The sequence below is a fragment of the Capricornis sumatraensis genome, chromosome 13 (genome assembly GCF_032405125.1).
Source record: "Capricornis sumatraensis isolate serow.1 chromosome 13, serow.2, whole genome shotgun sequence".
In the NCBI taxonomy this organism is placed as follows: Eukaryota; Metazoa; Chordata; class Mammalia; order Artiodactyla; family Bovidae; genus Capricornis; species Capricornis sumatraensis.
In genome coordinates, this window is record NC_091081.1 from 29,922,979 (window position 1) to 29,936,300 (window position 13,322).

At 36.5% G+C, this 13,322-nt stretch overlaps 1 protein-coding gene across 2 annotated transcripts in view; it reads left to right on the forward strand.

Moving 5' to 3' along the window:
* SEC63 (SEC63 homolog, protein translocation regulator) overlaps positions 1-13,322 on the forward strand; it is a 62,837-nt gene that overhangs the window by 13,289 nt on the left and 36,226 nt on the right. For both annotated transcript variants that reach the window (XM_068984899.1, XM_068984898.1), the window contains exons 2-4: positions 2,487-2,586; positions 9,354-9,468; positions 10,946-11,058. In XM_068984899.1, coding sequence (XP_068841000.1) covers positions 2,487-2,586; positions 9,354-9,468; positions 10,946-11,058 — 328 coding nt within the window. The remainder of the gene's footprint in view (positions 1-2,486; positions 2,587-9,353; positions 9,469-10,945; positions 11,059-13,322) is intronic.

Here is a 13,322-nt window from a genome sequence, read left to right on the forward strand (position 1 = left end):
CACAACCTCAGTGGCTTAAAATGATAGAAATTTATTCTTTTATAGTTCTGAAGGCCAGACTTGCCAGGCAGGTTTTACTTGGCTTGTCATGGTGTTGGCAGGGCAGGTTCTCTCTGGAGGATTTAGAACAGAATCTTAACTTTTCCAATTTTTGGAGACAGCCTGTATTCTTTGGCTTGTGGCCTCTTCCTCACTCTTCAAAGGATGTCGCTCCAACCTCTGCTCTCATAGTCACATCTTCTCTTTGACCCTCCTGCTTCCTTGTTAGGACCTCTGTGATTATATTGGGACCACTCAAATAATACAGAATAATCTTCCCATCTCGAGTGTTTAATTTAGTCACATCTGTGAAGTCCTCTATTTGCCATGTGAGATAATACATTCACTGGATCTGGGAACTAGGATGAGGTAGACATCTTCAGGGGGAGCAGTTATTCAGCATATCACTTACCCACTGTAAAATCATTCTCTTCCTTTTGTGATATTTTGTGGGGAGATACTTGGATCTCCGGTTCCTGTTAGTGGAGAGTGCTATTTGGAAATCAAGATCTGGGTGCTAGGTGTGTTCACTGCTACTGAGATGTCATTGTTCCTAGGCTCACTTAGTCGAGTTAGGAAAGATGTATGTATGCATGTGTATAGGTCTACATCTGTATTTCTATATTAAAAGATATTAGTTGCTTCATACTGATACCTTCAGTTCCAGTCTTAATACCACAGAGGTCATTTCTTGTTTCCCAGTCATACATGTAACTCACTTCTCTGACATGAAAAACTGACTCCAGTTGTCCTTACTATATTAACTTACTTGATAAGTCTCCTTGCATATTACCACTCTCCCTTCTGCTACTACTCCTCCCCCTTCCTGAATCCCTCTTCCTCTTACCTGATTCTGGTAACTCTTGCCACATAGCGCTCTCATGGGGATTCTTTCCTCAAAGCATGGTGGTAACAGGGTAGGCGGACTTGTTAGATGACAGCTTTGGAGCATTCTATTATATGCAGAGTTCTTTTATTTACTTATCTGGTATCTCGTTTAAGGACTTTGGTTTTGTAGGTGTTTTTTTATTTTTCTTGCCATGCCATGTGGCCTTTGGGGATCTTAGGTCCCTGACCAGAGTTCAGACCTGTGCACCCAACAGTGGAAGTGCAGTCTTGACTACTGGACCACGAGGGAAGTCTCGTCGTTTTTTTTATATATTATGAAAAATGTTTTATTTGATATTGAACAGCTTATGATCTCAGTTTTGTTGGCAATATCCAAAGCATTGTAGTGAGGAGCCTGTTGAACATATACCTTCCCTCCATCCGCCCTAATCGGGGTGTTGACCTGGGCCATATCAGTGTTGTAGAGCTTCTTCGTAGATGTGATACTTCGTCTTTGATATCCTTCATGAACACAAGTGTGTTGCTGTCTTCTGTCGTCTTCATGACCAACTCCCTGCTCAGGGGGAACTTGATGATGACATAATGATTAGGCTTATTGCTCTTCCAAGGGTAATTGGGCTGCCTTTGGAGTGTCGTGGGCCACCCAGAAGGTGGGTAATATGATCTTCTCTCTTTCTGTGGCTGTGGATGCCTTTTAGCACTGCCTTCCTGGCCTTCCAGGCTTTCGTTTTTGGCTTTGGTGTGACATGGGCTTCTTTCTTTGCTTTATGTATGCTGTCTTCATGGAAAGGTAGATTTTTATTTTAAAACTTAATCTACACCTTTTTTTAAACTTGGGAGACTTATTTAAACCAGGTGATTGTGGTGAGCTTAGTAAAACAGTATATGGTATGTTGTCTTTGGTTTAATTCCTTTTAAAATTGAATTGAAGATTTTTCCTGGGGACTAGAATAATGCCTTTTGTTACAGCTTTTATATCTGTTTTAATTTCTTCTGAGTTTGTGTGACTTTTCTCATTTAACTTAATTATTTTTATGTTTGAAGAGTATCATTCCTGTTGGCTTCCTTAATAAAATGTGTGTTTCAACTATTTAGCACTTTTTGTTACTTTCTATAGCAGAAGGAGGAGGAGAAGAGAATTTTCTTAGAAACTACTATGTAATTAAATATTTTGGGTTCAAGTCAGGTTTTGTTTTTCAATTAAAAGTTACAACTCACATGAAAAATGATTGCCTGGTAGTTGAATAAAATTTTCCAGATAGATCACTTGTTCAAAGTGGTAGAAAATTGAAACTATCTTGTGAATTTTTCTTAAAACGTTAAGTAGAGAGTACTTTGAGGAGGGCATGGCAACCCACTCAGTATTCTTGCCTGGAGAATCCCCATGGACAGAGGAGCTTGGCGGGCTGCAGTCCATGGGGTTGCAAAGAGTCGGACACGACTGAGCAACTAAGCACAGCACAGCACAGAGAGTACTTTCATGTTCCAGTGAAGTATTAGCATGATAATGAAGGTTAGTATGGTTTTAACTCTGATTTTGCCTTCACTGTGAAAATGGTTTAACTTATCCCCTTATTTTTCTTTTTGTTTTTTGACAGAGCAAAATCGATTAAAGAATATCAGAAAAGTATATGGAAGATGTATGTGGTACCGTTTACGGTTATTAAAGCCCCAGCCAAATATTATTCCTACAGTAAAGTAAGTAATTGGTTTCAATTAAAAGCAAAACAAAAAATGATTTGTGTTTACTCTTTGCTAGGTATCATATGAAATAGGGGTATAATGATGAATGGGCTTCCCAGGTGGCACTGTGGTGAGGAATCCTGCCAATGCAAGAGACACAAGGGAGCCAGGTTCAATCCTTGGTTGGAAATTGCCTGGAGTAGAAAATGGTACCTCACTCCAGTATTCTTGCCTGGGGAATCCCATGGGCAGAGAGGCCTGGTGGGCTACAGTCCATAGGGTCGCAAAGAATTGGACATGACTGAGCACATGATGATGAATAAAATCTGTGTCTGTAAAGAAATTGTAACCTTAGTAGGAGTAAGATGTGATTAGTAAATTTGAGAACAGTCTGAACTGAGTGGTTTAGAAGTTCAAAAGAGAGAGAGGGTACTTCTGACTAGAGAGAGGGGAAAAAGAGAAGTCAAATTTTGAAGGAAGATCTTATATATGTTGTGTCAGGATTTGAATTTTGTCTCAAAGACTATGGAGGAATCTTTAAAAGATTATCAAAAGCATGGAGGTGACATAGTCAAGTTTGCATTTCAGAGTGATTGAAGTTTGTTGATGCATACTATGTGCCAGGTGCTGTACTAGGATTTTGTATGTTACTCGTTAGTTTTATATTAAGTTTTAGGTAGATGTTTTTGCTTTTTCTCGAATGAGGAAACTGAGACTAAGAAGATGAGGAAACTTGACCAGTGGTAGAGTGAGGATCTGGTTACCCTTTATTTTTGCAAGGCCATCTGCTTAAATAGGCCATTAGCATGTTTAATCAGAGTGGATGTCTTTGATTTTTCAAGGCTTTGTTGGTTAGCACCTAGGCTTTGGATCTTCACCCTAAGTCATCAGTTTAGAGGTAACATGAAACTGAGGGGAAGTGAAAGAGCTGCCATTAGTGAAGGACTGCTACTGCTGCTGCTGCTAAGTCGCTTCAGTCGTGTCCGACTCTGTGTGACCCCATAGATGGCAGCCCGCCAGGCTCCCCCGTCCCTGGGATTCTCCAGGCAAGAACACTGGAGTGGGCTGCCATTTCAACTTCTTCAATGCATGAAAGTGAAAACTGAAAGTGAAGTCGTTCAGTTGTGTCCGACTCAGTGACCCCATGGACTGCAGCCTACCAGGCTCTTCCATCCATGGGATTTTCCAGGCAAGAGTACTGGAGTCGGGTACCATTGCCTTCTCTGTCTGAAGGACTATACCCTGTGAATTACCTACATATATTTATCTGGTAGATAGGAGGGCAAGACCTGGCAGAGGAAATTAGTAAAAGTAGAACCAGTTATTTTTAAATCTTGGTTTAAATGATGATAGTTTTCAACATATGTGTATTACTTAAGGAGACTTAAATAGTTTTCTTTGCAAGATTTTACTTTGCCTGGTTTAGTTCCTTTGTAGAGGGAGGGGAATCTTAACTTTAATGGTGTGAAACTAAAAGGCAAAATTAGTGTTTACCAGAGTAGTTTCATATTTGCTATGTATTCCTTGCTATTGCTTCTCTTTTTAAATTAAACTTAAGAGGCAGCAAGGCAGATACATTTGGCTTTCCAGTTTCTTCTCTTTTGGACTTTGGTCAACACATTGTGACTGTCTGAACCTCAGTTTCAAGGGAAAAAAACCTAACTTTGTGATGTTCTCTTCAGTAATTAGTAAAGAGATTTACTTAAATTGAATTTCAGATTATTGGATGTTTAAGTAAGAATTAAATAATACTGGTAAAAATACAGATAAGGTCAGGCGCCATCAAAACTTTTTTGCTACTTAACCCTGAAGCCTTCTTTCAAAATTAAGCAGTCATTATCTATTACTTTAATTTCTGGAAGTTGCTTCCAAAATGACTTTTAAGGTATGCTTAAAGAAAAAAACACAGGACAGTAATTATTTAAGCCACATATAGGGAAAATGCTTGTCTTTTCAGGGAAACCAAACATGCTTTTAAAAAACTGGACCCAGAGCATGATGTAATCTGTTATGTTTCTTCCTTTGGTCTGGCTCTCAGGAAATCAGAGGATGGTTTTTATCGGTTGTGGTAGTTTTCATCAGTTCGGGAATTCTCTCATCAACCTCTGCTCGTCCCTTTATCCTTTGGCTCAGAGGGCCAGATGCTGCACCTAGAACAGTCTAACATGGAGTGTCGTGTATTTTAGGTGCTCTGTTCCCTTTCTCTTCTAACCTTGGTTGCTTTAAAAATTTTACTTCAGTGGTTTTCAGTTTCTCTTTTATCTTTGTTTTTTGAGCTTTGTAGCCTTTCGGGAAAGTTGGCAAAACAAGATGTGGAGTTACTAAGTTTGTATGGAAATAAAATATAATTTAAAATGTTATTTAGCATATTGAGGGTATTAGCAAACTTTGGCTTTGAGTCACAAGTTCCTATTTTAAATTATTTTCACTATTCAGTCAGTAAGTAGTTACTGTGTGCTGTGTATGTGTCAAATATTATACTAGGTGCTGATACACTGAGTAACAAAATACTGGCGAGAAAACAAATGATAATAGAGTTTAGTAAGGGTTGTAAAGGAGGGTTGGGGTGCCATGAAAGAACAGAGGGAGGGCTCTTAACTGGCTTGAGACAGTGAAGGCATTCTTGAGTAAGTGAGGGGTCCTAGTTGAGAGCTGAGACATGGGCAAGAGTTAGGGGTAACAGCCAAGAGCTGCCATGAATTGTTTGTTTATCATCTGTGAAGCGCCTTTTAGATGCTTTACATACCTTTGTTGTTCCTAAGTCAGGTCCGGCTCTTTGCAACCCCACCGACTGCAGCACGCCAGGCTTCCCTGTCCTTCATTATCTCCTGGATTTTGCTCAGACTCATGTCCATTGAGTCAGTGATGCCATCCAACCATCTCATTCTCTGTTGCCCCCTTCTCCTCCTGCCCTCAATCTTTCCCAGCAACAGGGTCTTTTCCAGTGAATCGGCTCTTTGAGTCAGGTAGCCAAAGTATTGAAACTTCAGTTTCAGCAGCAGTCCTTCTGATTCAGGGTTGATTTCCTTTAGGATTGACTGGTTTGATCTCCTTGCTGTCCAAAGGACGCTCAAGAGTCTTCTCCAGCACCACAATTTGAAAGCATCAGTTCTGTAGCACTCAGCCTTCTTTATCGTCCAACTTTCATGTCCATACATGACTACTGGAAAAACCATAGCTTTGACTATACAGATCTTTGTCAGAAAAATGATGTCTCTGCTGTTTAATATGCTGTCTAGGTTTGTGATAGCTTTCCTTCCAAGGAGCAAGCGTCTTTTAATTTCATGGCTGCAGTTGCTGTCTGCAGTGATTTTGGAGCCCAAGAAAATAAAATATGCTACTGTTTCCACTTTCCCCCTCTCTATTAAAGTGATGGAACCAGATGCCATGATGTTAGTTGTTTGAATGTTGAATTTTAAGCCAGTATTTTCACCTTTCCTCTTTCACCTTCATCAAGAGGCTTTTTAATTCCTCTTCGCTTTCTGACATTAGAGTGGTATCATCTGCATATCTGAGGTTGTTGATATTTCTCCTGGCTATCTTGATTCCAACTTGTGCTTCATCCAGTCTGGCATTTCATATGCTGTACTCTGCATATAAGTTAAATAAGGAGGGTGACAATATACAGACATGACATACTCCTTTTTTGACATACTCCAATTTTGAACCAGTCTGTTGTTCCATGTTTGGTTCTGTTGCTTCTTGGCCTGTATCTAGGTTTCTCAGGAGGCTAGTAAGGTGGTCTAGTATTCCCATCTCTTTTAGAATTTTCCACAGTTTGTTGTGATCCAGACAGTCAAAGGCTCTTAGCTTAGTCAGTGAAGTGTAAGCAGGTGTTTTTCTGGAATTCTCTTGCTTTCTCTATGATCCAACAAAAGTTGGCAGTTTGATCTCTGGTTCCTCTGCCTTTTCTAAATCTGGCTTGTACATCTGGAAGTTCTTGGTTCACATACTATTGAAGCCTAGCTTGAAGGATTTTGAGTATTACCTTGCTAGCATGTGAACGGAGCACAGTTGTGCGGTAGTTTGAACAATCTTTGGCATTGTCTGTCTTTGGGATTGAAATGAAAATTGACCTTTTCCAGTCCTGTGGCCTTTGTTGAGTTTTCCAAATTTGCTGACATATTGAGTGTGGCACTTTAACAGCATCATCTTTTAGTATGTTAAAAAGCTCAGCTGGAATTCCATCACCTCCACTAGCTTTGTTTGTAGTAATGCTTCCTAAGGCCCACTTGACTTCACACTCCACGATGTCTGGCTCTAGGTGAGTGACCACACCATCATGGTTATCCAGGTCATTAAGGCCTTTTTTGTACAGTTCTGTGTACAAAACTTCTTGCCACCTCTTCTGCTTCTGTTAGGTCCTTGCTGTTTCTGTCTTTTATTGTGCCCATCTTTGCATGAAATGTTCCTTTGGTATCTCCAATTTTCTTGAAGAAATTTTTAGTCTTTCCCATTCTATTGTTTTCCTCTATTTCTTGCATTGTTCACTTAAGAAGGCTTTCTTATCTCTTCTTGCTATTCTCTGGAACTCTGCATTCAGTTGGGTGTATCTTTCCCTTTCTTCTTTGCATACCTAATCTTATTTAATTCTCAGACCCACTCTAGAAATTGGAAACTGAGCTAAACAACTTGCCAAGATCTCTTAGGTAATAAGGGGTAAAACTGGGATTTGACTTAAGGTAGTTTTGTTCCAGAGCCTATCACTGGATAGGAAGGTAAAACTGGACGTATTCTAGGTATTCTTTGTCTTTGGGCATGTGGAAAGCCGCTTCCAGCATTATGCCTTTTAATAAGGTTTAGAATACTGATTTGGCCAGGTAGAACGAAATTTGCGTCTGAGTGCCATCTGTGTTTGTTACTCTGAGGTTAGTCAGAACTGAGTATAAAATCTTGGCCACATGCTCAAGGAGTTTGCAGTGAGCCAGAGGAAGAGGGTCATGGTTTATGTTTCTTTGTGACTGTAATCATGATCTTCCTGTTGATCATCTTGACAGCGGTTATGGATTGGGTAGATAATTTAAGTGTTGAAGGATGAATACAGTTTGGATATGCAGAAATGAAGAATGGGAATTCTAGGTAGAAAGACCCAGGAGAGCAAAAGCATGATGGTGGAAAGACTTAGGGAACTTTGGGAGGTGGCGATTTATTTTGTTTGAAAAACTAGGATGATAAAAATAAAGAGGTAGGTTGGAATTGGGCCCGAGAAACTCAATCCAAATAAACACGTTTTAAGCTATGTTTCTATCAAGGGAGCTTAAATGCATGAAATGTTTTCTTTTTTGTGTTTGAAAACAGATCACTTCGGTTTGTTTGATTGGGATTCCTATGATTCATTTATATCTTTGTTTAACAGTTCCTATCTAATATAACAGATTGTGATACAAAACATATAAAAAATAAAAATTATTCCATTTCATCACTTAAAGATAAACACCATTAAGATGATTTACCTTCTGTATTTTTATTTATAATAAACTTTCTTTATTTACAAAAAATAGGATCACATTGTACATACAGCTTTGAAATCTGTTTTTCTATTTTAACACTGTAAAGTAGAGAATCTGCCACAGCAAGTATTTTTAGTGTCTAGATAGCATTTCTCTACTGATCTGTTCAGTACTCTACTGATGGACATTTATATGTGTTTTCAGGTATTAATTATATGTGTTACCACCCTTATACTTTATAAACTTAGTTTTAGTTTATTTACTTCTTAATTTCTTGAAGTGGAGTAGATTGATCGTTTAAAAGGTATATAGTTCTTTAGGGCTTTTGATAATCTTATTGCCAGATATTCTGTCAGAGTGTACATTGTATGAGAGTTCCTTTTTTCCTTAGCTTCTCCAACACTGGTAATATCAATTAAAAAATATTTTTATTAAATAGAACAGACTGAAGTAGAAAGAAATTGTTTCCCCCCCAAACCTATATGTTCTCTTATGTCTTTTTTTTAACCTGTAGTGCACATCTTTCTGTCGTGTTCAGTTGCATCTGACTCTTTGTGACCCTTTTGACTGTAGCCTGCCAGGCTCTTCTGCCCATGGGATTTTTCAGGCAGGAATACTGGAGTGGCTTGCCATTTCCTCCTCCAGGGGATCTTCCCAACCCAGGGATGGAACCTGAGTCTCCAGTGTCTTCTGAATTGCAGGCGAATTCTTTACACATTGAACCATCTGGGAAGCCCACATGTCTCTGTATTTGTTAGCTAAAAATGTTCCATTTTGTGGCTTTATCTTGGTTTATTTAATTAGTCTCCTATGAATGATTTAATAGTTCCCAATAAATGAACATTAAGTTTGTTTCCAACTTTTTACTGTTATGGTAAACAAGACTACTTAAGGCTACTTATCTTTGCCCAATTGACTAATTATTTTTTGTAGTTTACCTTACTAAAAGTGTAATTGTGAGGTCAAGAGCAATTCCTTTTTACATTAAATGGTTTACTGAATAGTAAGTATTAATATATTTGATCTAATTTAATGCGTCCAGTAAATGAGAGTTGAATTAACTTCTTACTTAAAATTCTGCAAATAGGAACTGAGAATATTACATGCCAGGCAGTGCTAGATTCTAGAGAATTCAAAGGGGCCATAAAGACACTGTTATTATTGTATCTTACAACCCAGTGATTACAGAATTTAAGTCAATAGCACTAATTTAAGTCAGTGAGACTACTTTAGATTATTCTATGCCTTGGTCTTGCCAAAATGTCTTTAGAATCTAAAGGAAACCCAAAGAGTTGTATTTACTTAGATTTCACTTATCTTTTTTCTCAACAGGAAAATAGTTCTTCTTGCAGGATGGGCATTGTTCTTATTCCTTGCATACAAAGTTTCCAAAACAGACCGAGAATATCAAGAATACAATCCTTATGAAGTATTAAATTTAGATCCCGTAAGTAGTATTTTTATATAATGTACATTAGTTTAATGATCCCTTGAAAATACTGTAGGCCCACAGCATAAAAGAAATTGAGTTGTGCCTAAAGAAATCAGACACTGATCAGTTAAAAAAGATACCTAATCTATTTTTATTCTGATGCATGTGTATGTGTGTGTGTGTATATATATATATATATATATATATATATATATATATATTTGAAGCTACAGAGGTCAATTACCATCCTATTAAGAGGTGGTTTGTAATTGCTAAAATGTAAAAATATTTGGAGATGAGAAGTTAGTATATTTTTAAAAGACATTTCTAAGATTGGTTTAATGCAAAGTTTGAACCAGGAGGTTTATTTATGTTAGTTGGATAGGACCCTGTTTTAGTTGACACTAAGGCAGTATGTTAAATCTTTATGTCTAGTAAAGAACTGGTAGCTTTATCATAGAAATTCAGATTAACCTGGAATGTATCTGTTAGGTGACTTTCTTTTTTTTTTTCTTTAACATTTTTTAAAAATTAATTTCTATTGGAGTATAGTTGCTTTACAGTGTTGTGTGTTAGGTGACTTTCTTAATTGAACTTGATTGATGGGTCTAAGTAGAAAATTATTCTTTTAAATTTATCTGTGGCAAGTTAGAACTGAAATGTATGCTAGAGATCATCTAGCATTTTCTTCTGATGGAGGAAATGAGGCCCGGAAAATCTGTGTTTTGTCTGGGGTCCCATAACTTCCTAGTAAACAAGCTGAACCTAGTGCTCTTTCCATTTCTCCCCGATCCTGCTTTCTTTTATTTCTTGTCTCTGCTCAGTAGATGGCTTGATCCAGAGATTCACATAATGCAAGTAAGGAGTGTATTTATCTTCTGGTTTTCTGCTTTGTAGAAGAAAATTTGCATACCATCTGAATTTTCTTACTGTAATGATCATGGTCATCAAGAGAGATATTTTAAGTTTTAAAGGTTTGGGGACAATTTAATGCCATAAAAAAATCAATTTGAAAAATTGATGAATAGAAATTGAATCTAATTAGGAAACAACTAAGGTAAACTTACTAAGTTACTTAATATTAAAATGTTGTCAAACAGATGGAACCAGATAGTCTTCAGATTATTTCTTAGAAAAGAGATTAACCTTTGATTTGAGATTTTTTTTCAGCCAGAATTAATTAACTTGATCATTCTTTGATATTTAAAATTCTCTGTCATTTTATTTTATTTAAATGGCATTCATATATTATCAATCTCAAATCATCTATGTGCATGGCATATAGTTAGATGTTCAGTAAAATAAAATATATTGGACAGCATAAATATTTTTACTTAAAAATATGTAAGTGAAATTTATAGGACAAGATACATAAGATAAAAACTTCATTTTCTGAAAATATGAGTAGTTCAATATTTTAAGTTCAGAATGGGATGGATTATGTTTTACAGTAGTCTCCTTATTTTTACTAAAAGAAAGCCTTTTCTTTTAGGGGGCAACTGTAGCAGAGATTAAGAAACAGTATCGTTTGCTGTCTCTTAAATATCATCCAGATAAAGGAGGTGATGAAGTTATGTTCATGAGAATAGCAAAAGCTTATGCAGCGTAAGTATTTTAGGACTCATTATACATTTTTAAGATTTCTATTGGAATAAAATAGTAATCAGTGAAATAATTGTCATATACTTTTTTCAAGTGTTGACCTCATATGTTGAGTCTTCTATGGAACTTCTGATAACCCTGCAGGGGTAATTTAGCTAAACCTTAATTTTAAGTAACTCACAGTAGTGCTTTTGCCATGTGAGTTGATTAAGTAGTAAGTGATATGTTAATTGAGGTATTTTCAAAGCATACTGATTAGAAGAGGATATACTAACACTTTGCTTTCATTTCTAGGCTTTTTATTAGGCTAGATCTAGTTCTTTTAAATGAGACAAGCATACAAGCATTATAGCTTGTTTCATTTAAACTACTTAAAAGATGAGTTTAATTTTTAGAAAACAGGATAGAGGATATAAAATTTAGTTATTTCTTGGGTGTTAATATTGCAGGAGATAAAAAGGTAGCTGGATTCTTCAGGATAGGTATATCCCACACAACCTTTATGTTGAATTAAAGAGTAAAATACAGACAAGATGTTATCTGTTTTTTGAGGAAAACTCAGTGATGTACAATTGTGTAAGCTAACTTAAAAAATATAAGTAATAGAATATGCAGATATAATAGCAGGCTGTGAAAGTGGAATATGAATGACAAAAGTTTGGTAAATACTGTCTTATGCATTTTTGTGCCTGATAGAAGTATATTGACTGTGTCTCCTTTCTGCCTACACCCTCCTCCCCAACTGCCATCCTTTGGATGTTTTCTGTGTGAATATGCTTCTGTAATAAAGCAGTACTTGCAGGAGCTTCTGAAGTGTGCTCTACATTTTCTTTTCTATACAGCAGATGTTCTCCAGATTGCTGTCTTTCAGTTGGTGTGTTCTTTACCCCTTTTTTCAGTGTCTCCTTCACACATTTACCCTTGTTGCACAAGTATTACAATGCCTTAGTTGCTGTCTTCAGGTAATTTAAGAACTGAAGATTTCCAGAGGTCAGATAGCCAAGATTAATTAGTATTTTTAATTTTAGTGTTTTTGGTACAGTTATTTCCCCCCCCTTAGTTTTCAGGTATTGTCACATTTTCAAGGTCATGATTTTGCTCTCAGGTTACTGGAAATCGGGCTTTATTATGTATGGTCACTATTCTAAAAAGTACTGGAGAACAATATATGGCCTTTGGTTTCAACTCAGTTACATGATCATGATGTAGAGTGTTTTGTATGTAAAGGGTCTAAAATAGTTGATGGTCTATCAGACAGATGAAGAAGTAAAATGATTACAGGACCCAGAACTCTTGAGTTATTGTAACTTGTACAAGTATAATTAGATTAGTTAAAAGGGTACATTTTACTGAATATGTATGTAATAGGTTTGAGTCATTAAATTGAAGCTGCTGTCTTATGTATAACTCTAGTAGCCTAAGATACGTATTTCAAGCAACTTGTGGAATGCAGTTATAGACTTTGATCTATAAAGTTTTTCAGAATTTGCCTTGGTTATTTAAGCTAGTTTCTCTTCCCTTATTTGCTCATTATAATAAATAAGTGGGTCATTCCTATTTCTTCAGGCCAAATTGTTACTTAAAGGAAAGGAGGTATGGTTATTTTTGAGGAGTTAGGCCAATTTATGAATTCTGTGATTCATTTTTCTGGATACAGTTGGGATTTTGCTTTTGGGTATAGAACCTGTGTTTAAACTATTTTTTAACACACGGGCAGCATGAATTAACATCCTTAAAACTATTTTAATTTTTACAACCTATGTTTGCATGTATTCCTAGATATGAATACATAACTTAGCTGTGTATAGCCAACTCAGGCCACTCATATATAATTTAGTGAAGGCATTCTCTGGATTAGGATTTATAATCTAAGGTCGCTGAAACAGTATACAGAATTTATGTATATTTGTAAATGTGCATTTTTTTTCCAGGACAAGAGGGGCATAGATTTCATTAGATTTAGATTCCTAATAGGGTTTATGATACAACCTCCCACCCTCAAAGTCAAGGAATATGTTTAGGAAACTTGACTCTCTTTGAATTAAAAAAAAAAAAATTATGTTAGTACCAGTGGTGTTGTGTGAGCTTTTTATATATAAATTATACTGAAATCACACAGCTTCTAAGTTCTTTAAGTCTTAGAAGTGGTATTATACTGAAGCACTAATAAGTAGCAAAAAATCAGTTGCTTTCTTAAACTGACTTTTAAAAAATTTGATAATTCCTTTGACTGTACAGACTGGTTACACAACAGTTGTACACAGATT